At 38.1% G+C, this 26,691-nt stretch overlaps 1 protein-coding gene across 1 annotated transcript; it reads right to left on the bottom strand.

Moving 5' to 3' along the window:
* Positions 1-897: 897 nt before the first annotated feature.
* On the bottom strand, positions 898-26,118 carry GOPC (golgi associated PDZ and coiled-coil motif containing). Its single transcript, XM_062632435.1, is given in 10 exon segments — positions 898-2,818; positions 3,321-3,501; positions 3,930-4,094; positions 4,762-4,857; positions 6,102-6,267; positions 6,521-6,696; positions 8,541-8,564; positions 11,049-11,213; positions 25,535-25,924; positions 25,927-26,118. Coding segments are annotated over 10 exon segments (1,659 nt in total). The 5' UTR covers positions 26,104-26,118; the 3' UTR covers positions 898-2,699.
* Positions 26,119-26,691: the final 573 nt, after the last annotated feature.

Below are 26,691 nucleotides of genomic sequence, written 5' to 3'. Positions count from 1 at the left end.
CTCAGAAATTTTTCCAACTAAATTCAACCCCTGGGAATCAGCAGGACTGAGTCTCCCAGTTACTGACAAAGGGGAAAATACTAATTTGTCTATTGAATCTGTAAATTCCAATTTGCAAGACTTTTTTTCAGTTTAAATATTAATCTCTAAGTATCTCGGTATGTCTACAACAAACCAGCATGTTAAATCAGCTAGTAGGAGACAGACTGTAGTGTCTGAGCAAAATCCTTCCATTAAGGGCTTTCTAAACAAAGATTATAAAAACTGCAAGGAAGGAGATCTGGTGATAATTTACTGCTACCTGATTAATCTACTCATAGTCATTCTCTTCAGCAACTGTTCCTTCTGTTGATCTCATATAAAGGTTAAACACAGGCAGGATAAGAGCAGAGAAAGGGTCCAGCAACTTTCGTAAGATGAAGAGCACAGCATGATGAGAAACTGGTGGACAAGGAATGTTAGGAAAATAACTCCAGAAACACTCTCCCATTTCAGCCTAAAACCGATCAAAAGTATTAAGTGGAAAATAAGGTGTGCCAAAGAAGAAAGGAAGAACAAATAAATTAAAATTTTCACCTTTCCCTCAAACAAAGGGAAACTGTACAGGCAAATTTAGCGCCAGACTAATTGGACAAGACTCATTCGTTACAACTGCAGGAAGATTTCATACAGCGGTGATTTTCAAAGACAAGACTACTTGGCTTTGAACAATCCTTTCCGACAGAGAGGACATTGGGTGTTCCAGGCCACAGGCAGTTTCAGAGTGCACTCTGCTTGGACAGCTGTGGGAAAAACACAAACCTGGATGCAGAGCTATGGCAGTAGATTCAACTGCTAACACACAGCAATGTGTCCTCAAGTTTCTGAAGCTTCAGAAAAAGAAACATGCCTGAGGACTTGTTTCTTCTTCACACAGCTTTATTTTTAAATACTAGTTTCTGTTTGGTGAAAACTGTACAGCTTTGACTATTTTAAAAACCTTCAACAGGATGCTGTATGACACAGACTATTATACAAAATGAACCAAATAATGTTATTCCACTGAGTAAGTGGAACTCATGCGCGCGCGCACACACACAAAATGATCATGTAAATAGCAAAGTTAAGGGATTTATAAATAGCAAAATCTTTGAATAAAGTATATACATTTTTTCAGCTTTTTCTATAAACATATATATAGTGCTCCTAGGAGAGACAAGTAACCATGTTCTACATCACAACTTAGAACATAAGATTAGTTGATGTTATCTAAAGGCCTCTGAGGCTTTTTCTTATGTATGTACATCCTACACAGTAACACTTACAAAGATGTCTTTTCACATTAGTTCCTCTCTCAATGTACAAAATCTTATCTTTTCACATTACAGTTCAACAGCCTGCAGAGCAGCGAACAGGAAAGCTGGCATTGCATGCTGAAATAATAAATGTGATTACAACGCAGAGCTTGCACATGGAGAGTGCTGCACTTTCCCAAAAGATCTACAAATGGAGTATGTGAAACTGGCCAAGAAAACCATCCTCAACATTCCCATTTGCAGCCATGCTGAGGGCCTTTAGATGTACACCAATTAAAAACTATTTTAAGATACACTGCTCTTACAAAAGAAGTAACGCTTTGTTTCAACAGTAAGAGTTATAGGTTAATATGACTGCTGTAACATAACACAGATAGGGCCAGACACCGACTGATTCTGAGCACCTCCTGTAAAGTACTGTGTACTCAACTTTCAGTTCTTTAAAGATTATTTTAATGTGAAATGAGTATGTTCAGTACCCATCAAAAGCACTCAGCATTTCATAAGGTCAGGCTAATGATGACCAACTCACACCACTCTGCATTAGCAGTAACCATACTATGGTATGCTAATGAATGCTAAATTGATGATGCTCGGGAAAAGAAAAAAATACCAAAAGGGCCCACATAATTGTGAACATTTCAAAACTAATTTTGCTTTTAAAATCCCACAATACTCTCTTTAAAGACTTCCAGAGCATGTTTCAAATGGAACAACTGGCAGTGAATTCATTAAAACAACGCCAAAAATCTCACATATAAAATGATCATGGGCTGAAGGATGACGATTAGCAAGTACTCCACTGTCCCATTTGGGTTTTGATGGTCTTTGCTCAAGTAAAAGCTCTGGTTTTTACTGTTCTGAGAAATTTAAAAAAAAAAACAACTTATTTTTAAAAGTTACAGTTCAAAAATCCTAAGTACAGTATTCATAGACGCAATGGTACACTTCCCCCTCCATCCTTCTAGAGTTAAAGCTTGTTTCACACCAAACTGAACATCATCTGTCCCTTTAAAGGATGAAAGGGTCAAAATGAAGCTGTCCACATCTCATTCTGCTTCCTTGGGGACATTAATGAGATCAAAAGTTGAATGTATTCAAGTTACCCTTTTTAGAAATCCCATGCTTTGGTGCTTATTATTAAAAGAAAATTCATTTCACATGCCATGTGTTAGATAACTACTGTGTGTCACGCAAAAGACAGTTTTCCACATTTAGAATTGCTCACAATGAAGCCCTGAGGTAACCGCCTTTTTTCCAGGCAACAGTAATACAGTTCCTTTTGACATTTAATCATCCTTTTACAACCTACACTAGTATATGCATCTTGGAGCAGTCAATACTGATTATCAATTGTTCGCAAAGACGGGATCTGTCCAGTTGTTTTTTTTTGTCTGTTTGTTTTTAGGATAAAGACTCAGCAGAACAGGGCAACTTGGGTGCAGTGTCTTCTAACGGACCTTCAACTGAATTCCCCAGGTCTCCATTTTCATGTCCATCAATACTTGGCTTCTTATCAAAGACTGCAATTTAAAAAGAAATTTTATTTCAGGAAGAGAAGCAATTTTGGGAGTGACGTATCAGTGAGCCTTACTTCAGAAACAGGAAAGTGAAAATGACCACTAAACACTAATGAAATGACCACTAAAATAAGAACTAATAGGTTTTTAGCAGAACATAGTATGACAGGAAAACAGGAACTGTTTCTATACTTCTCTGATCTAAAACATGTATTTGAAGAAGCCAACAGCAGAAAGTGTCAGGGAATTAACTATTCCTAGACAAGAGTCAGGAAAAGGTAAGAACAGATCTGAATTGTTACCTTTGGGAAAAGCTGATCAGGAAAAAAACCCACACAAATCAATTAAGTTAGTTAGTTATGTCTAAGTAAACCAGGCCAATAAATGAGGGACCATCTAAAAGAGCTGACACCCTATGAGTAGGTTAACTAACAGTAGATTAATTTTACAATGAATATTGACACTTCAGAATTAAACTGCATGTAACAGATTTTAGAATGTTTACCTTGTGAGGGTTTGACATCCACATTTGCATCTTTCCTATTAGAACTTGAATGTGCACCTTCTTCCAATTCATCAAGATACAAACGATAACGGTGTCCACTCTCATCTTCATATTCTACATTTTCATCATCTGAATCAACTTCTGGAGCAACATACACTACTTCAAATTCAATCTCACCTCTCTAAAATAAAACAAAAGTTACAGATTTACTTACTACTTCACAGCTATGCAGTAGCATTACTGAGATGAGCTAGGTTACTAAAACAAATAAATTTCACTGTTGTAAAGACATTTACAGTTGTGTTCAATATTCTGGATATGTGTCTGAATTAAGTTTTTACTGACTAAAGAAGAACAGCTCTATAGCTAAGATTTACCAAAATTACCTGAATTTCCCAGTTATGTGCCAATACATTACAAACAGTGACTTCAGCATTTTTCGCCTTAAATTGCAAGACATAACAGGGTTAAGTATTAGGTGATACAGCTTCAGGAATTGCTGCAGCTTAGCATAACACTGTGCTTATCAGAAAGCATTAAAGTTCAAAGTAATTCAATAGAACACAGGAAGCACCTAAATGTGTCTATGGATAACAGGTCTCAACTGACCTGTTGGGAAAGAATAGTTACAGCTTCTTTATGTTTGGCATCTCTTAGATTAACTCCATTTACTGCCAGAATAGCATCACCAACATGCAGCCCTCCACATCGATCAGCAGGTTGTCCAGGATGGATTTCAGAGATCAGTATTGGAACACCATGCTCCTTCCCACCCTATTGGGGAAAAAAAAAAAAAAAGTAGATTTTAATTAACTGAGACATCCATTAGCGTAAAATCATCATTATGGTAGTTGCTCTTAAAGTACTTATTTCAACTTTTATTATAGAAAATTAGAAAGCATACATCAGAGAAAGAGAATGCTTCCCTGAATTCTTTTCCCCACAAAAGAATGGACAAATTTCAAATTCAGAGTCAAAGGAGACAATTGAGAAAAATAATAAATATATCAAGTCATATACAAGCTGATGAGACAACATCAAAACCTCATTTTAAAAGCGTATCAGGCACCATATTTACTTGTAAGAAACAATATTCATATTTAGAATAACAGCATAACAGAATTTTCAAAATTTGGAATTTAGTTCTCAGATTGTTTCTGTTCTTCTACTGACTTACCACACCTGAAATTCACCACTGGCTAATTTGCTGGTCTATATCCTAAACATAAGTTGAAATCTTAAGTTTTACATAAAATAGCAGTTACCTATTTCCTGATCTACCAAAATGAGTCTGCAAGTTCTATGACCATAGCTATGGATTTGCATATGTTCTTTTTCATACATTCTAACAATACATTCACTGATCCAATATGTTACAGCAGTATAAATACAATTTCAAATTGCTTCTTATGTGTCACGGAAAATAAATGCAAGTATTTACCGTGATAGAAATTCCTAGTCCTTCATGGTCTTCTTTAACTAGCAAAACTTTTCTGATTGGACCAACACCTTGACTCTTCTTTAAGGCATCAGGATCCTAGTTCAATAAAAAATAAGCATAGCAGAAATATAAACATGTGAACCAAAAGTTCATTTCTGTATTTTTATTTCTTGAATTATATACAGACAGTGTACCAGCAATAGAGTTTTAGACTAGCTCCAGGCAGGACAAACTTACAGTGCCCCTTTACAAACAGGACACGAAATCAGAAAAAGATTCCTCCCTATGAACTCCTGATGAGAAAAATTATTTCAACTATTTCAGTGTTGAGTGATGCACAACACAGAACTTAACTTCAAAAGAAAGAAATCAGCCATATATTAGAAGTATAAAGGAACTACATGAAGGAATGCTGATCACTGCTGAAAAGTTGTGATGTAAACTGCCATTTTAAACTGATCAAATTATAGAAGATGATGTAATACACCCCAAAGAAGAGGCTGCTTGCTCAAGTTTATTTTTATTATTATGAACCATACAAAAACCCATTCAACTCAAAACAAAAAGAGAGACTAAATAAATTAAGGTTATTCATTTTGTTAAGCCACTACACCATTATGCATACCCTTCAAACCACACATACACGTTTGTCCACCAATATTTTATATGCAATCAACAACGTAAGCAATGAGATCCATCTGACTAAAGTATTTAGAATAGCTCACAGTAAAGCACTTCTCTGAAAATGTCTGGTTTTATGAACTTAACACTGGGGTGACTAACAGGTCATGTGCCAAACTGGGCAAGTTCTAGCAAGGCTACCCACAATGAATGCCTTTTAAAGGTTTTATTTATAAAGTAACTTTTGGAGGGGGGAGAAAGAAAACTCAATTCTTTTACAGAATGTCATTTATATGGCCTGTAAAGACATTTTTAAAAATTACCTTCATTTCAAACTAATCCTAAAGTTGTTGTTATTCTTAGTTTTTGTAAATAAGTTAGCTCTACATTTTGAAACTGAGGTTAACAAAATTATGCTGTTAAATTCGCATTTAAACACACACATAGCAGAGGCTCAGTTTTCAAAAGGACTGAGTGTTCCTAGGCAAGTCAAAAGAACTGTATCATCTTTCATGGTCATTTATGGTGACGTGTTATTTAGCATGTCATCATAATACTTTTTGTATCCTTCAGCATACAGAAGAACTATATATTCAGAATTGACATTTGAAAGAACACAATATTGAAGTAAGAATAATCACAAAAATTAAAAAGTAACTCTCATTCATTTTCCACAGATGCTGGAAATTATGAAGGAATGGCTTATCATTTCAACTTACATGTCCTGGTGGTGCTTGCATTGGTCGTTTTAGATCATTCCGACCTCTACAAGCTCTAATAACAGTTTTGTGCCGGTGAAGGTGTATTTCTGCTTCAAGCTGATTCCAGAGCTTGTCATGAGCAGGTCCTTTCATATCTCGGCCCAGTAACTGAATCTGCTGGACCCTACATAATGAAAAGGAGAGTAAAACAACATGCTGTATTACAACTGAAAAAGCAATGCATTGTACAACTCATACACTTCATCTGGCTAGCACACAGTCACGCAGCAACTAGCGCAAGATCTTGTTCAGTTAACTGCAAATGTGAGACTTTTCCTACCTGGTCTTAACACTGGACATGCCTTTGGGAATGCAAAGGAAGAAAACAACAAGAAAAATCTCATGCTAAGGCACATGGATTGACTTCATTCACATACCTTCCAGCTAGTTCCTTATCTAAATACTTGGCTGCCAATCTTGCTCCATAAACCTCAGCCTGAAGCACAGCTATGTGTCTACGAAGTGCATCATTTTCCTTTCTCAGCAACTTCACCTCAGCTTCTAGCTGAGCTTCTTTTACTTTTTCTTTCTTGTTGGCTTCAAGTTCTCTCTCCTTTACCAAAAAAAAAAAAAAAAAGGCAAAAGAAAAAACATGTCAAAAAGCTTTCATTGAAGCTAATAAAGGAACACTCACTGTTTCTGAACACACATTCTCCCGCATTCAAAACATGCGTGCAGGAAAAAAAAATGCAAGCAGCAACCCTGGCACTGCAGCTAGTGGTTTGCATTCAACTTGCATCGAAAGGTGAGAAAATTTAAGTAGCTTGAACATCATCCTTACTTTCTCCTGTGTTCAAATGGCAGATTCATACAAAAAAAAGATTATTTTTACCATTAAAATGTGACTACAAAAACACTGAATATTTCAATTTGACAATATCCTTTAACTATTTTAATAAGATTTTACTACAATATGAAGGAAACATTCTGTAAGTCCATGTGTTTTTAAAATTACAATTATTTTCATGCAAAAAAAACCAAGATGTGCCCAGCCAGGGACATTTCCAAATTAGCCTGAATACCACAAAAAGAAAGCCAGAGATTCTACACATGGAGATTCCCACCCTAACAAATGTAATTAAATGATGAATCAGTGCAAAATTACTGTTTGAAAACAAACAAAAAACAAACCATATAACATCTTAAAAAATCCAACAATATAAAATCCCAACACTAAAACCACACTTCAAGCAAGCTGAAATTTCCCACTGATTTTCTCTGAATTTGGTTTGTAATTTAAGTTTTATTTAAACCAAAAGTCAAATGTCGTATTTCTAAGATTCATTTTTAGTTATGTATCTTAAATGTTGTACCTAAAATATGAGGAACAACATAACACCATAAAAGTGTTTTCTTCCTATTTTCTCAATTACTGACTCTTGTTCTGCGACTGAGGTGGAAAATTACACCCAGAAGCCATTCTTCTCTAGCCTGTCTCCAATTGATCACCACATGGATTAAAAAAAATCAAGAGGTCTGCAATACAGAATCTCTGAAGATGTACTGAAAGAACGCATCTTGAACAATGATCATGAGATGTGCCAAAAGTCTCAAAAATGTTTAAAAACCTGAGGAAGCTACAGAACAGTTTTATGCTTTCTAGTGTTCATAGAATTGCATAGGTTCTGCAAAATAGAAATATATTTTCCATTGGTAATATTAAAAAAAAAAAAAACAACCAACCCCCAACCACTAAACCAAAAATGCAACTGCAGTGTTGAAATTCAAAGCTTACAGTTACCAGCTATCCCATGGCTTTTCAATGAGCTAATACTGACCGATGATAATGAAGTATATAATATAATAAAAATGGAAAAGCTGTTTGAAAAAGTTGCAAGTCTATCGCTATGAAAGACTGAAAGATAAAAGTTAACATTACTTCACTTTTTCTTCTTATCTATATATTACTGTGTTTATATGCTTTGGGCTATTACACAAGCCAGTAAATCATTTTAATCATGCCCGTTAGAAGAACTGAGAAAAGGGAAAACAAAGAAAGGCTGACAGGAAGTTTTTTTAAATACAACACATAGAATACTCCGTGTTACACTGATAAATGTGTACAGTGCTTATGCTTTAGAAATTGTATAACACCTTAACATTTTTGAGACACTGCCAGAACAGTCTTTCAGAATGGGAAGTTGCAGATACCACCCCAAATTAGCTGTTACAATAATAAATAAAACACATACAGACTTAGGAAGGAGAGCACCAAAACTAGAAAAGAAAAACGAAAAATGCAAAGAAAAATCACTACATGGCATCTTGCCAACTCACAGGAAGAAGCAAAAAGTTGAATCTGTTTTGTGAGTTTCTAGGCCAACACATACATATAAAAAGTTGCTGCACAAAAGGACTGCTTAAAACATAAAAAGAAAGGGCAGTTAGAATACTTACCATTTCATCCACAGAAAGGACAGACTTAAGACAGAAGAAAAGAGTTCCATAATTAGAGAAACAGGCAACAGGAACTTCAAGCAAATGAAACATAAGTTACTTTCTCCAAAAGAAATTTACCTGCAGATTTTTTATTTTATTAGAAGCCATAAAGAACAAGCACATTGTTATAACTGTACTTAGCAGAATTTTGGTATTTTGCAGTTAAAGTTACTAAAAATCTTAATAAATATTTTAACCTTTATTGTAGTATTGAAAACAACATTTTGTCCTAAAATACCAAGACGTTTTATAAAGAATAGCACGTTAATGCAAAATGCATGAAAGCAGTTTTGACAGGATCACAGAAAATACATTCTTTAATATAACATCTGTTATGCAGATAATTGACTTCTCCCTTTCAGAAAGAATAACAAAATATATGTTACAAAAGGAACATAAAGGACGGAAAGAAGTAGCAAGAAAGACTAATCATCTACCAAATTCAAGAAAAAAATTTCAACTACGCAACTTCATACTCTAACAACGAAAGAGTTACTGTGATTGGACTTAACACTCCTAAAAGGGAATTTGGCCTCAACTATATGATGTTATCAATTGCTTAACAATCCAAAACATTTAAATGTGCCTTTGTTCACAACTAGGAACATTTTACAGTTTGTAGAGTACACATTTATGCTGGGAGCCTCCATACACAAGAAGAGTGGTTGCCTTTAACAAAGAAAGCAAGAAGTTAACTAGTACAGAACTTTATTTCCCCACTGCATATTCTGTTGACAGAGTTCTTATTTGCCCTCAGAAGCTTTCTGACTGCCAGAAGGTCAGCATGACAGTTTTTATTTACCTAAACCTCAAAATTCCCATTTTATTGTCATTTAAGCAGCCTCAATTTTGCTTGCTCAAGCTTTCCAGACCTTTATAGTTTTCTGTATCGAGAGCAGTTTAAACTTGAGCTTTTCTCCACTAAACCCATGAAATCTCTGAAGGCAAAGTAAAGCAAATTCAAAAGATTAGTCCTGATGTTTATAAAAAAAGAAGGAATTAAATGGAATAAAGGAGAGAGTATCATTCTAGGCTGTCAATAAAATTCAACAGCAGCACAGAAAATCTAAAAAAAGTACAATGTATTTACAGACACCTGTGGGAAAAAGACTGCTGGCAAAAGCATGGAGATTTAATGTATCTTTAAAAATAGTTTATAACAAGGCAAAGAGAAGCAAAAAGGTTAAGAGTATTACTCTGTCATTTATAAATTAAGCCTCACTAACACAATTTAGGGACCAAAACCACTCACAGTGATGTGTCAGCTTAAAAAACTTGCAACACATAAACCTGCAGCCTAAAACTTAGAAAATATTGGTGACCTTTAACTAAAGGTTATTTACAGAGCCATAAATATTAACAACCCTAAAGAAACTTCATCATGCTTAAACTGTAATTCAATAGAGAATAAATTATGTGCAGAAAATGTTACTTTTATACTGAATAAGCAAGTATGTACACTGAGGAGCATAGCTTTTGGATCTGAAACAGGAAGAATTTGAGTTACTCCCGTTATTCAGTGAGTAGCCTAGACAGCCTTTAAGCCTTATAGTCTATCACTGTGTTTTATTATACATAAATCACAACACAAAATAGCAGAGGAGATTAACATTCCACATATGTGGGGACTAGACATTTGCAAACAACCTGTGAAGCAATCCTAAAAACAGCCAAAGAACTAGACTTTGATTTATGCCAACAGTTAGAAACCACAATTTATACATTTACTTCTCTAATTTATAAAATCTTGGTAGTATTAGAGGTTGAATCTGTGCTACCGATAGTTAATGAGGCAGACTACACTCTGGTTATCAGTCATGACAGCTAACTGAACAGAATAATTATTGTTCGCTTTTGGTGGGCTTTGTGGAGGTTTATGTTTCTAAAAACCGTATTGTACAAAATTATCAGTGGTTTATTGAGTTCTTTTATCACAGTGCTGCATGTAGCAATGGAAAGCACCATAGATGCATCTGCAGCATTCTCAAAGAATGACAATAGAGAGGACTGTGATACCATCTACCCTCTCTCTGTACGGCAAAACAACCCATTCTTACTATTATCAAGAGTGTAACTACAAGAAAAACAAGCTTACCTCACTTCAAGGTTTTTAAGATATGTCAATATTTGGTTGTATTTGTACATTGGAAGTTATTATCGTTTGCAACTTCTGTCTCCAGAAAAGCTTTATATACCACTAGAACATTTTCTTCTCCTAAAGAAACCACTAGAAAATAGTTTTTGAAAAAACAACTTCTTAAATTCTTATTTATTATTTTGCTGTTATGTTATTTTTAATGGTTGCTAACAACCAACCATAAACATTACATAAAACCAAAAAAGATAACTTTCTAACATTTTTAACGTGAAGATTTGTAACCTGCTTATTTGCACCTTCCAAGGAAGGATTTCAGCCAGGAGAGGGAAAAGTATAATATAATCCTCCATGCAAGCCACCATACTCACCAGTTTTGCCTTAATAGCCCCAGAATCAACATTCTGACCAGTTTTGGCATGCAGCTGAAGTTGAACAGCATGGAGTTGCAAAAGCTGATCATGCACTTCCTTTTCCAATACTGCTTTTTCTGCCTGTGTTTCTGTCAGTTCAGACTTCAGATCAACTAACTGTGCCTGTGAAGACATAATCCATCATAGGAATTAGAGCAATGATTAAATGGGGTCATCAAAACTGTAAATACATAGATACATCATTTGCGTACAGACAACAGTACATGCCATCACAAGTTTCTCTGCAGCCCAATTTAAGCACTGAATCACTTGCAGACTTTTCTCCCCAACTGCCACAAATTTCATTCATCCACAGACCCACCACCAAACAATCACAGTGCAAATGTAACAAGAGCTGAGTTTTTCCTCACACAGACAACAGCATGTGATGCTGATGTCCATCTACTCCCAAAGAGGGCAATGTTATGAAACCTACATAGGATTTACAACCACAGCAATGTAAACACAATTTAGAATTTTAAAATTATTAAATCTTACTAAAAAATTATCAAAGTAAAAAGACCATTATTAATGCAAGGCTGAAATCAAATAACCCAATTTACAACTGGTCTGTTATCAGTGGCTTAACTGAAATAGTAAATGAGGTGGCAAATGAGAAGCCATGAATTAACACACCTCTAAAATGCATACCCAGAAAACCAAAAATGGTTAACGACTCTTAATAAAGTGGTTTTGAAACATTTTAAATACAGTTTATATGTAGTGTTTATATCTGGAATAAAAGACCAAGTGCTAATATGCTTACCAAATTACTTGTTATCCTGAAGGTCTAACAGCATTTTATAAGATAAAACTATATTTATATAAGCTTTAGTCTACTATTTACCAAAAAAAAACCAACAAATCCACAGAAGATTACCTCAGGAAATGTTCTGGTAAATTCCCAGACTATATTTTTGCTTCCAAAAATTTGGAACTAAAGAGCAACATGGAAAAGCCACTAATTCTTCCAAAAAAACCACCCTCTCATATGAAATAACGCAGAGTATTATAGATATTCTAAAAACATTATACTGATGTTCAAATTCACAGTGACTATTAAGTTACAGGCCAACACCCCATTCAACTATGTAAATCATGGCTTTTAAACGTCTGCACTGGTTTAAAGTGAAGAAAAAAAAAACAAAAAAAAAGGCAGGCAGAATTTGACTGTGAGTGGGGAGTACATACTGGGTCTAACTTTAGGGACATAATTTAGATGGACAGCTTCCTTAAGCTTCCAGAATAATTCTGGCATAAGTAGGCATCACTCTTCCAGAAGTGATTCAGAGCACCTACATTAGAGCGCAATTTGATGAGACAGGTCAAGCCAATCTCCAGCTTGCTCTGCGAGAAGAATGATCTCCCTTCCTGCCCCCTAGCCCCACATCTCCAGGACAGGAGGGTGACAGATGCCCTGCCCACGAGTTCTGCTGATTTTAAACCAGATTCCCCAGAAGAGAGCAGAATCACCTCTCCCTGTCCATTCAGACAGAGCCTCAATAGATAAGGTTAGCATTTCCTTTTCATTGAGGAAGGTGGAAATGCATGCAGCCCCATTCCATCTGCCAGAATGACAGAAAACTAAGAATTTGTAAACCCTTGCAGAACTCTGAAGCAGAAATTGCCTTCTATAGTAAGATGATACAAATTTAGAGAAATTGCTTACTTACAAAAACATATTACTCTTGCCAATGACCAGCCACTGTTAAAGTCTTTCTGCTATGGATTAAATACCTTCAAACAAAAGCAGACCCATGCCTGAATTAAACTAGTGAAAGAAAACATCACAAATTTAAGAGGTGATGGTAATAGTTGAGAAGAGATAACTAAGACCTTAAAATGAAGGCACCATTGTACCCAGTCACAATTCCACGTAACGTGTAACAATATTGCTCCTACTTTATTACTATTTGTTGTTAGCATATAAAGTATAATGAAAATACTACTTAAAAAAAAGACCACAATGCCTTCCTCCTTTCAGATAGGCACTAACAGCTAACATAACAAATTTTATTCTTTTTTCTGCACCCCCCCACACACACACTCATCCATTCTAATTCAAAACACGTGGAGAAGCAGAAAGTGGCAGAACAGATATATCAGTTTAATATTGTCCAGCCTCACCTAGTAGAGAACAGCAAATAAGTAACAGAACAGAGTTCTGGCATGGGAAAAAAAAAAAAACAAAAAACCCAACAACAACAAACCAACGTTATTTCCCTGTGCAAATTACAACGCAGCAAGAATGCTACCAGCTTGTGACATGAATGATGCTCCAAAGGGATCACAAAGAGGCTGTCAAACTCATAATAAAAAACTCCAAGCAACTCTGTATGACTTAGGATCTAAATTAACATCCAGCTGTTTTAATAAAGAGAGCAAAATGAGAAATGGGATGAGCTCACATCATGAAAGTAATCTGTTTACACATTATGAAAAGTCATAAATCTATCCACTAGAACAGATGTAGCTACAAAAGTCACAGCAAAAAGCAAATGCCACAAGCTGGTTTACAACTTCGTGATCTACTTCTATGAAGGCTGACAAATATTTACATTATTACACAGAAGTTCTGCCTCTCTCAGCTTGGCCAGCTCACTTAATTCTCCTTTATATTACTCTTACTAGCACTATTTTTTATCCACATTCCCTCACTTTGTTATAAAGGAATCATACGGAAGACCACTGGAAATTCAACAGCCCTACATTCAGTTTTGGCAATTGCTCAGTAAAAACCAGAAAGGGGACAGAGACAGCAGAGGAAATGATGAGCACAAACAAGAATTACTGGCAAGGCCATTCTTTGCCAGAGCACCATTTACTGCATGAGGCAGGGGCTCTACAGAAAAAGATGGTGCTAAATCATATAATTGTAATGTTTCAGTTTGCATTAGCAAAACAAGGATAAATCAGTGTTGCACAAATAACTGTACCAATCCTTTCATTGGTAACTTTTTGGGTGTACTCTCCAACAAGACTGTCGAAGGAGAGATGTGATGTATTACACCACGTGCTTAAACCACAACACTGAGGATGCTCCAGAATTTCTGGAGAAGCAGTTGAGGGCAGAAGTAAGGAACAGCCACCCACAGAAGACGATTGAACTTCATGGTTAGGAGAGCTTAAGAGCCACCAAACAACAAATAGAGAACAGAAACTTTCACTGAGGCAGAGGTTGATCAGAAGGCAGTATATTTACTTTTACAACATCCTTTGACAGTAATTTGCTGATTCAGCCAGAAGAGGAACTCTTAATACAGAACGGCAGTATACAACTGCGCAGATTAGCAATTATCATGCCTAAGCAAGTATCACGCTGCAAGGTAACACTTTAGTTTCTCTCTGGCAACTCATTTAAGAGTCTGTGCCCCAGGCAATAGACTTTGGAGCAGGACTGAACTGTGGCTCATGGAAGTACAATTTAATCATGAAAAAAGCTGACAGGACACAAGATAGAATAAAAGGAAGAAAGAGCTGTGCAAATTCTGACATGTGTTGGCGAAGTTAATACCTTCTGAGATATGCTCATTTGTCTCTGACTCACTGAAGTCTTGGATACTTTCCTCAAACCAAGATCTGTAACTGGAATTCAGCGCCAATGGCAATAGGAAGCACCTGGTCTGGGCCTTATAATGGAAGCCAAGGCTTACTGAAATCAAAAAGAAAATAACCAAGTTTCTTCCTTATTAAAGGAAGTCAGGCCTCTTCTTTCAATAGTCCTCTTTTTCCAGCCCTTTTGTCATGGACAACAATCACTGACTTTTCCTGAAGTGCTCTGAGAAATGCTTCAGTTCAGCAGTGGCTGCTTAGTTACGTAAAGGAGTCAGAATGGAAAAAAATCGCAGAAAAAAGAACAGCATTACTGACAGAATCACTTATTTTTCTGAAGTACCTCATTCATTATTGTTCTCCGATTCATCAATAATTATTAGACACATTACTGTTAATATCTTTGTATTCTCTGTCCCAATTACAATCCATACATGGACAACTATACAAGACATACTCCTTGGTTTCCTACCTTTTTTCTCCTCACTGCTCTGAATAAAAAACCAAACTAGCCTTTAAGACTGATCTGATCTGTTTGGGATGGGGGCAGAAAAGCTAATTCCGTAAGTCTGTTTTTAATATTCTTCCACAAAGCACCAGTAAACACATGCTATTTCAGAAAGAGTTACTGCTTCAGGTTATCACCCCGCTGGTCTACAATGAAGCTACCTCTAAATATTTAAAGTTCACAGTTTGAGTAAATTGGAGATCTTCGTCAAATTAATCAAATAGTAAAACTCAACATTTATCTTCCATGCAATCTAACACAGAGATAATATCAGAAGAATAGTTTTGAAAGGCTGGGTAAACATTTACTCAATTTTGGGGCATATTTTGTCATTTACCAAGTATCTTGTATTTCGCAGAGATCTTGCACCTGTGAAAATTAAACCCAATTTCAATTGAAATAACCCAAGAATGTATAAAATGCTGTTTTTTTTCATAGGATATAAAGGAAAATAAAACATGGCATTAAGCAACAGACATACTTATTCTGCAGAGGTTTTAAAAAATATTATTGCAAAAATAATAAAAAATCTCCAGGCAAAACAGTCCAGCCATAACATCCTTCAATTTTAAATCAACAGTTCTTATTTCTTGTTCAAGCAGTGATGAGCTATCAAAAGTTGTGTTTGTTATATATGATTCTATGCTAAGCATGTATTTTAAGCTGGCAACATAAGACATATGAGCTTAAATGCTGGACTTGGCTATATTTATGGTCATAGAGTTCTTAAAGTCTTAACAGGTTTTCATTAGGAACCTTGAAACAAATATCATCACTGAGGTATCTTCCAATTATTTGATATCATATAATTTTTTCTTCAGATAATGGTCTAAATTCTCAGAAACTAAAATATTCATTCATCCACCTGTACATTTTTCATAGAAAACGGGAAACGGGAGAGGTGCCTGAGGACTGGAGGAAGGCAAATGTCACTCCGGTCTTCAAAAAGGGCAAGAAGGAGGACCCTGGGACAGTGATGGAACACCTTATCCTTGGTGCCATCTTAAGGCATATCAAGGATGAGAGCGGTGGATCAAAAGTTGTGTTTGTTATATATGTGGTTCTATGCTAAGCATGTATTTTAAGCTGGCAACATAAGACATATTTAGAGCTTAAATTTAGTGTACTATCAGCAAGTGGATGGCTGACACGCCAGAAGGCTGTGCTGCCATGGCTATATTTATGGTCATGTAGAGTCCTGCATTCTTAAAGTCTTAACAGGTTTTCATTAGGAACCTTGAAACAAATATCATCACTGAGGTATCTTCCAATTATTTGATATCATATAATTTTTTCTTCAGATAATGGTCTAAATTCTCAGAAACTAAAATATTCATTCATCCACCTGTACATTTTTCATAGAAAAGGGAGCATTAGAATAACTAACCAAAAATCAATTATTTCTATGAGATCTCAGAGCCATACTCAAATATCCTATGCTACATTTGTACATAGTTAAGAATGAAAATGTGGACCTTGCCCTGAAGAGCTCACAATGTAAATACACAAATGCTGAATAAAGGTAACATGAAAGAGAAATACAAACATAGTTATTTGAGTATAGAACTGCACAACAGGAAGACAGATGGCATACTAAAAACCGCAAGTTACGATTTCTGATAACTATCAGCGCTTGAATGAGGCATTAGAAGATGACAATATCGTGACCTCCAAATCTAAAGCATCAGAAGAAGCATACAGAACTTCAGAAAGCGGGATGACAGTACTAACATACCACGTTGACAGGAAACAATTTAACTTTCACAGATGAAAGGGAAACTAGATGCAGGGGGGTGATGGGCTGTCCTGGGTTCAGCAGTAGCAGTCATTTTTCTCCTCCTTGGTAGCTGGTGTAGTGCAGTGTTTTGACTTTCAGCTCGGGAACAGAGCTGATAACAAGGATGTTTTGGTTTGGCCAAGGACTTTGTGAGCCTCATGCTCTGCCAGGGAGGAGGGGAAGCCAGGAGGAAGCAGAGACAGGACACCTGACCCAAACAGACCAAAGAGGTATTCCATACCACAGCACGTCATGCCCAGGAGGTAACTGGGAGTTAGCCGGAAGGGCCGGGAGACTGCAGGGTTGGAGGAGGTATCGGTCGGTGCTTGGTCGGGCTGAGGGGGGGCAAGTTTCAGGTGTTGTATTCTCTTCCCTTGTTATTTCCTTTATCATTATTATCATTGGTGGTAGCAGTAGTGATTTGTGTTATACCTTAGTTACTAAACTGTTCTTATCTCAACCCGTGGGAGTTGCATTCTTTTTTCGATGGGAGAGCAGGGGGAGGGCAGAGAGACTGACTGGGTTTATCATGCATCATCAGGTAAAATAATGACAATGTTTTTAACTTTGGGGAAAGCTTTTTCATTTTCTGAGCTATCATTTCAATAATTCCTGCAGTAAGGACAAGAATTTTATTTGACCTCACAGATGTATTAAAAAAATACCTAAGATTTATCCAATGACCAGACATGAGGAGTCAAAATAGAGCCAAGATGAATTGTAAATCTGGGTCTGAATAATACTAGGACATGGCAGTGGCATTATTCACCACACCAAATAAAAATGAGAGGAAGACTAGAATTCTCTCAACATCAAAAAGTGCAATGAATGCTTTTGAGGCTTGTGATGATGCACTTTTCAGTATATCAATTTCTACTCAAAATAAAACTAAGCATAATGGACATATTAGATAACACATTTTTCAGCAAAGGAAAGCTAGATGCATACAAAAATATCCATCATATTACCAACCAGTCATAAGCTAACCACTCATCAAACGCTTTTAAAGTAGCAAATATTCTTTAAAGATTTTTTCATTTTCCTTTCATTTCAGGCCTTTAGGGTACACCTAATTCATTCTCAAACTAAGCCTTCTGAAAGCACAAAGGTCTGAAAACTCTTTTTTTAAATGAATGATGATTTTTCTCCACCATCTCTAAGTGCCAGCAGCTAGGACTTCAAGAAATATTGAACACAAGCAGAATAGCAAAAAAAAAAAAAACCCAAAAACCCCACCCAAAACCACAAAACTAATAATATTTCATAATTTTTATCTCACTTTCCTAAACAAGGAAGTCTAATGCCATCATTTTATCCGTGTCTACATTTCTTCCTATTTGACCTTTCTTCCCTGCTGATATGAATTGAATCTATTCTCAAGACTCAAACAGATCTATTAGAGGAGTAAAGGTGTGTATGATTAAAGTTCCTACAACAAACAAATTTTGCACAAAACAGCTGCTGGAGAAAAGAGTAAATTGGTGCCCCTGCAGAGTGAAAAGCAGTTAAGAGTCAGTAGCTAGCTTGTTTAACCCACCCTGAGACAAGAACGAATGGCCCGGTAGCTAGGCAGCACACATGCAATTCGGAGCTAGAGACTGTGCCACTAACCAAAACTGTAGGGAAACGAAAAAGCAAAGGATGCTGTGGCATGGAAATTCACAGATCACAGGAAAGAATGGGGAGTGTCTGAATCGGAAGGCTTTAGCGATTTCAGAAAGTGTTTGACACTTGCATTAGGACAAATCATTCCTCACAGATCAGTAGGAACTGAGATTTCAAAGCTCCACGGACTCCAATTACTAATAAAACACCTCCGGTATATATATTTTTAATGGCCAGTTCTACAAGAGAGGCCCCTATGAACCTTGCCATGGGACCAAACCAAAATTCATAGATAAATAAATTATATAAGGTGTTTTCACTTGTGTCCTCCTGTAATTTATGCTAGACTTCAGAAAGTTTACCAACGTATGTGTTTATGTATTTAAACATTCACTCCTGGTCAGTACTATTACCCTTCTGATGTACAGGCTAAAGGATTTAGGATCATAAAACACAACAGAGGACAGTACAATGCTGCAATTACTTTGTGGCTTCTGCCCCCATATGTGCACAAAAAATCAACATAGATATCAAGATATGACACTAGCACATTTGCTTAACATTACATCTTGGTATTGTATTTCTCTAATTGCTGGATGAAAGGATCGTCTCTGTCAACTCACTGCTGTCACTTTGACTACAGCTCTCCAAAAGACAAGAACACTCTACCCTTTCTCTTCACTATTGAATTCTTCCTGCCTTTTAGCAGCATTTGCTGCAATTTCTCACACAACCCTATTAAGTTTAATGGGCTGGTTTGAATGAGAAACCATGAAATAGATTACAAACCTACTGATCTCAGTGTGCTCTTTACAAAACTAAACAATGTGACAGTTTCTGAATAAATGATACACTTGGGAACCACAATTTTTTGTTGATAACGCCCCCCAGTTCCAACATAACCATTTGCCAGTGATGAAAGTGACTAGCCTATTTCAATTGTTTTAAAAGACTGTAGTTACAGATTTTTAAATGAAATTAAAAGCCTTTATTTTGTTATTATTGTGACCCAAAAAGGACATATGTAACTCAAGTTTTTAGATAAAGCGTTAACAAAACTGTCTTTATCATATGGCTAATAAGAACATGAATGTCAAAATTTATGACTACTGACTCCCTAACTGAATGCTACAGTAGTGTAGCTATGTAGGTAGTCTTAGTAAAAATGCAGTGTATGAAAGTGATCACACAAATGAGCTGTAAATTAATTTAGTCCACCTTTAATATGTATGTCCCATACAGAATACGAAGTATATGAGACATCTACAAATTAATTGCTCCAGTTCTCAGATTCCATTCTAGTCTTGCCAAAACATTCAGAATACTGGTCAGCGAACCAAAAGGATGCAAAACAAATACATACATTTTATCTTCTCTGCTGAAGACCATTCTGGATATGTAACTACTTGCATACTTTTCCTCCCAACATTTAAAAGATAACGTAATAATGATACATGTAAAGCATCTTAAAAATTTGGTTTCCATTTACATAAATGGATACATCAACCAGCATTTACATGCCAGGCACTGATCTTTTTAATCTCTGTCATTAAAATACCTGTTAATGCAGCTACATACTATTTTCATTTTGCTTCACATACTGTTTCTTGCCATTTTACTTTATATTTGACTGTATCACTCTATTTGGACCTACTTACAGAAGCACAAATTTATTTTTTCTTTTTTTTTAACCACCTCTTGTACACTTTGCTGCCACTGACAGATTTCAGTCTGCCTCACAAAGAATTTTTTTTCAGGTTGCCCATGCTTCTAGCTCTTTTATTAAGACAACGCAAATCAGCTTCTCAAAGTCATATTGCCAGTTTTATTACTGCCATTATTTTGAAAGTCCTAGTAGCTATGAAACATAATTCAGTAAATCAAACTAAGAAATATAAACTAAAATAATGGCTCCCTATCACTTGCCCTGTGGCAACTCCCAACAAATGAGACACAGAAAAGGAAAATACTTTACTACATGCTGACTGAAACTAAACTAGTTAAACTCATAAAGACTTCCAGAACTTCTGATACTGGAAAATATGAATTAAGTATAAATGACCCCTTTAAAAAGGGAGTAATTATTGTGAGAAAAGTTACATGTATCAAGTCAATGACAATTTAGTATATAAGCCAACTAGAAAATTTATGCAAACCTGTACTTCCTGAATACCTGAAAACTGCTCACACTTTAGGGTATAAAATCAGCTGGATCAAATCTCATTCAAGTGATTCTCCAAAAGAACACTAGTACGAACAGATTTCTATTCCAAAACAGAAAAAGTATTCAGAGTTAAAAGTGTAATTAAGATAGTATCTCAGTAAATACTGAGTGTACTGCTAAACAAGGCAGGACTAGAATTCTGCAGTGTGCTCCACAGGACAGACTCACACACTATAAGTCACCAAGCACATACAGCCACCTACGCTCAGGTTTTTTGGTTCAGTTGACTGGGGGGGGGGGGGTCGTTTGTTTGTTTAATAGGGATCTTCAGATTACCTACATAATTCTACATATGCTTTAGCCAATATAGCAACAAGTTACTTACAGAAGATTTCACCTTACAGGAACATGTTCCTCTAAACCTGCTAAGTGATTCCATGTTCATCAAGGACATAAAAATACATAGGCTTCTCAGACATATACTTAAATGTTTCCCTTAACTTCAGCATGTACATTGGCTTAACACAACCACCAAGACACAGGGTGTGTTCTACCAGACATTCCTTTCCAGCTTGTTCATTTCAAATTAGAGAATCACATTGGCAGTCAAAGTGCCAGCATTAAAGTCAAGCTGAGTTTTCACTGGCACATTGGCCTACTTCTTTTATTTCTACAACACTGCCCTATTCAGAACTTTTATTTTTTGAAATGGACATTTAGATAATGTCACAGTCAGCACCATGTAATTTTTTCACCTCAAGTGACAGTCAAACAGGAAAAACAAATCCTATCAACTTCCTCACCATTAGTATCTACTGAAATTTCACATGCTTGACTGCCAGCCTGCACCTGCTGATTTGCAATGCCTTCCAAGAGACAGATTATCACAAAAAATCTTTAAAATGGCTGCCCTAACAGCCTTAGGCCCTAACCGTTCTCCACCAAAGTACACTTCTTCATTTGCTCATACTGAAGTGAAGCCAATCTCAGTGGCTTCTATCACCTAACACTTTCTCTCCTCTTTGGTAAGCTACTTAATTGAACTCTGTTCTACTGTGACTGACAGGAAAAATATGAAAACAAAACCTCCCCTGCTTTTATTTCTTTAATTTAGGACTGTAAATGTCAGTAGCACAGTAGTATGTTTATAACCTCTCACCACCTGAAAGCACAAGTAAATTTATCTGCATACATCCACTGTGCATCCCCATTCCTTCTAAAAATAACTTACCCTGAATTGGCAATATATAACTCCCTCTTTGGAAACTACTGTCTTCCTGGAATACTTCTTTCACTATTCAGAAACATCCCTCATACAATATTTTACCTAGACTCATCTCTCTAGCAGTAGGTATGAACCAATGATCACAAAACATTTTTTGCACCAAAGTCCTAAAGCGGGAGCTTCCATCTACCAATCCATCTACACTGTGCCTCTTGAAAGCAATTGTAACAATCAGAAAATGCATCTTAAGCTGACAAAGTTGATAAAACAAAGTCTGAACTGCATTTCATTATTCTTGTATGTAGTAACACCTGACAATTCTCATCAAGGAAATGGAACCCATGAACAACAGAATTATATTTATCATTTTATATTATTAATTTGATTTTCCTTCAGGCTGCCCTAGCCCTGGAGATGCTCAAGGCCAGGCTGGCCAGAACTTAGAGCAACCTTCTAGTGGAAGGCGTCCCTGCCCATGGCAGAGGGATGGGAACTACATGGTCCCTTCCAATACCAACTATTCTATGATTCTGCGAAATAATATCAGTAAGACAACAGCAGGCAAATACAGCTGCAAGAGTAAATCTTAGCTTTTAACAGTCACTGACACATTCAAAGTATTATCTTAGTCCAAATAAAGGTGTATTTCTAAAGATGGATTTAACTTACTGGCTTGAATAAACGTTTGTACCCAAGTAAACTACAACTAATGACACTTTTATGAATGTGATAAAAGCTTTGTATTAAAATGTACAAGCATTGTAAAGTTAGTTGTGAGCTATTAGGAAACTACTGCAATTTTAAAAGTTATAAAATACAGTAACTTGCGTTATAAAAAAAAAAAAAGTAAGCCCACTGATCACGTAGAATCATAGAATAATTAGGGCTGGAAAGGACCTTAAGATCATCTAGTTCCAACCCCCCTGCCATGGGCAGGGACACCTTACGCTAAACCATATCACCCAAGGCCTCATCCAACCTGGTCTTGAACACTGCCAGGGATGGAGCATTCACAACCTCCCTGGGCAACCTATTCCAGTGCCTCAGCACCCTAACAGGAAAGTTTCCTTCTTATATCCAATCTAAACTTCCCCTCTTTAAGTTTTAACCCATTACCCCTTGTCCTGTCACTACAGTCTTTAATGAAGAGTCCCTCTCCAGCATCCCTATAGGCCCCCTTCAGATACCGGAAGACTGCTATGAGGTCTCCACGCAGCCTTCTCTTCTCCAGGCTGAACAGCCCCAACTTCCTCAGCCTGTCTTCATACGAGAGGTGCTCCAGTCCCTTGATCATCCTCGTGGCCCTTCTCTGGACTTCCACTATTAATGTTAGTGACTTCTTTCAAAATATATAACTGTAGCCTTCATTTTGGACGCTGAGGGGTTTGGCTAGACATCTGTACACATAAAATACAAGACACTCTCAAGAGAACAGCTGAATCTCTTTTGACATTATAAATGGAGGTTTTCACTTCAAGTTTATGGCTCTAATAATCATGAGGTCCTAAAATTAACAACCTTCAGGACAATACTAAACCTTCTGAAGGTCTATTTGAAAGATAAAACTCCTTTATAGGTATGATGCCAAATAATACTACAGTAATAAAAATATTTCATAAAAGTCTTTTTATTCACTTGTAAAGCATTCACTCTGAATTCACAACATCATTTTTATCAAACAATTACTTCATGCACTTAAATATAGACAATAATTATGCTATTACAAACACTAACTGTGCTTCTTTGCTCTTCCTGAGATTGAGGCACACATCTCCAGTTATTTAGGTGCCCCTGATGGTTTATATTAGATACCAAAATACCTTGCAGCATCTGAGCTTTATCATTTCCTTTCAAAATATTTAAGCTTGAAACAACTTTTCAAAGAAATATTTACCAAGCATCAACTCATTCTCTTAAAATAACATGACAACTCATCTGTTTCACAAGTCTGTACACAACACCCACCATCCCTGTGTAATATGCAATAAATACTGATTGTCTACTATAAACTCATAAAACTTATTTTACTATGCCTATACAGTTAATCCTGTGTAGCTTGACAGAATACATACATACCCAATACTAAAATGTATATGACAACATAACAACATAAACAAAGAATACCAAAGCCATCACTACAATAAGTATTGTGGTGAAATAAAGACTGCAATGAAAAAAGCCCCTAGCTTAATGAGGTCTTTGTTCTACTCTGAATATCCTGTTCCCCTGTTAAACTCTATGGATTATTTTGCATAACAATGTCTTCATACCAGGAAGAAACCTGACTAAAAGCAAAACCAATTTACTTACTCTACTTCCTACTGCAAGACAGACCTTCAGAAGAACAGGTTACTGTCTGAAGACTCTTGAATTCCTTTATTATAATAAGCATAACACAAAGGACTAAAAACTGAATTCTGTGGTTGTCTATTGATGCTCTTGCAAAGCATATATTTCCATGGTTTTTCAGATTTTTTTCCCTTACTCCCATATATTTGAAAGTTAGTAGAACAAGCAGTAAAACTCAAACAAGCATTGCCTACAAGAGATACTGAATATATTGGGAGGGGTTTAACCCAGGAAAAACTAACTGATGAAAGTCACTTGAACACTCTTCTTATTTGTAACAGAAAGACAAGAGGGCAATTTATACCAACACCTGTTAAGGACAAAACAACATCACCTACTAAACTGAGGAAGACTCAGGTTGGACAGTGACAAAACAACCATGAAGTTCTCCAGAATCTCCTCCCAGAGCACTCCAGTTACTGTACCAGCCACAGGACCTACAGTTGTCCCTCCTGAGCAGCATCAGCCAGCTCAGTTCCAGCTGATGCTTCTTTCTTCCCACTCTGACTCAAATTCTGCATTAGGAATGAAAACAATTTCAACAGCAAGGACAGTTACTTTTCTTCTCACAGGATGTGCAACCTTCAATATTAATTTTCTGACACTAAATTTGGCAGAGAGCTATTTGATCTACCTCAGAGTACAAAGGGACAAGAAGACCCATCAAAGTCCATCCCCAATCCATTTTTCTGTTTCATTTACTCATAAGCAGAATAATGGCCTCATTTTGACTACTGACTATAACCTTTAAAGACTATGAACGTCTCATGATGTTGAACAGATGCCTAGAGAAGCTGTGGCTGCCCCATCCCTGGCAGTGCTTAAGGCCAGGCTGGATGGGGCTTTGATCAACCTGGTCTAGCAGAAGGTGTACTTGCCCATGGCAGGGGGCTTGGAAATGTTCTTTAAGGTCCCTTCCAACCCAAACCATTCTATGATCTATGTCTTTGTCCCGTTTTTAAAAGGTTTTCCAACTTTACTAGTGACAATGCAAACAGAAGACGAGTCAGCAGCACCTGTTGCCCAAGACTTCTGCTTTCGACATCAAATACAACTTTTTTTGGACGCACGACTTCATGCCCACGCTGTAAGCATCAGCACAGCCATGCCCGAATCCCGCGGGGCCTTCCAACACTCTGAGCCGGGTTAGGCCTCCCCTGCTGCTCCCCGCACCCCCAAGCAGAGGAAGGCCGCCACCATGGGGCCGGGCCCATCGCCCCCGCCCCCACACCAGAAGCCCTGGAGCCCCCTCAGCCCCCGTCACCTCCAGCTTGTGGTTGATCTGGGACACGGTCTGCGCCTTGTGGCAGAGCTGGGCGAAGCAGGAGCTGAGGCTGGTCATCTTCTGCCGCCCCTCGTAGGTGATGTCGGCTTGGTCGGGGTCGATCTCGCCGAGCAGCAGGTCCACGTCCACGAAGGCCTTGTCGAACTCCTTCTCCAGCACCTCCAGCCAGCGGAACATGGACACCCCGCCACCCGCCGCTGAGGTCGACCCGGCCGCGACCCCGCCACAGGCCGCGCCGCCTGGCCCGCAGGCACCGCCGCCCGCCGCCGACATGGTGAAGCTGCTGCTGCTGCTGCTGCTGCTGCTGCTACTGCTGCCGCCGCCGCCGCCGCCGCGGCCCCTGCCTCCTTCCCTCACAGGTCTGGGCACCCGGGCAGGGCAAGGCCCACACCCCCCGCCTCAGCCGCCCTCCCGCGGCCCGCTCCCTGCGGGAGCACCCTTTCCCCCGCAAGACAAGGCGGCGGCGGCGGCAGCAGCAGCAACAAACCCAGCCCGGCTCCACCGGGGCAGCCACGCAGGGAAGCGGGAGAAACGCGCCCAGCGCGCATGCGCTGCTGCGCTGACAGGCGGCTTCGATGGCGGCCCGGCGGGCAGTGGTGCGCGACTCGTGCTGCCTGCCACAACTCCAAGCGGCGACAGGCATCAATGGCCGAGCCCCGAGCCCCCGATGGCGGCTAGCCAGCCTGCGCCGCCAGGGGACGCTGCGGGCCGGGTCCGCGAGAGGGCCGGGGTGGCCCCGCCCGTTCCAGCGTGCTCTGGCACCGACCCCGTGCGGGGAGCCGCGGTTACTGGGGAGCGCCGTCAGGACGGCTACTGCTCAGGCTCCGCAGGCAGGCGCTGTGCGTTCAACCCGCGCTTCGCGCCCTGAATGCGAGTAACTGGCGCCTCTCGCCCTGCGCTGCCTCAAGAAGCCGCTAAGAAACGCCCGTGGCGCCTGACGCCACCTAAACAATTACTTTCACCTCGAGAAATGTTACTCTTACGTTGCGCTTATCAGTTCTCAGCGTAAGTCTCAGCGATGAGGCACTCCTCTGCCCATGGGAAGCTGGCTACTGGCTTCTCTGGGGTCCCCACCCGGCAGAGTCTGCACGGTAGTGGGGCACAGGCCAGGCAATTTACCTCACAGCACGCTCCTC

This window comes from Pezoporus occidentalis, unplaced genomic scaffold, assembly GCF_034315485.1.
Source record: "Pezoporus occidentalis ecotype Australia unplaced genomic scaffold, CSIRO_AGI_Poc_V1 ctg39, whole genome shotgun sequence".
NCBI classification, from domain to species: domain Eukaryota; kingdom Metazoa; phylum Chordata; class Aves; order Psittaciformes; family Psittacidae; genus Pezoporus; species Pezoporus occidentalis.
The sequence above is the reverse complement of the archived record's forward strand: the minus strand, read 5'-3'. Positions and strand labels throughout refer to the sequence as shown.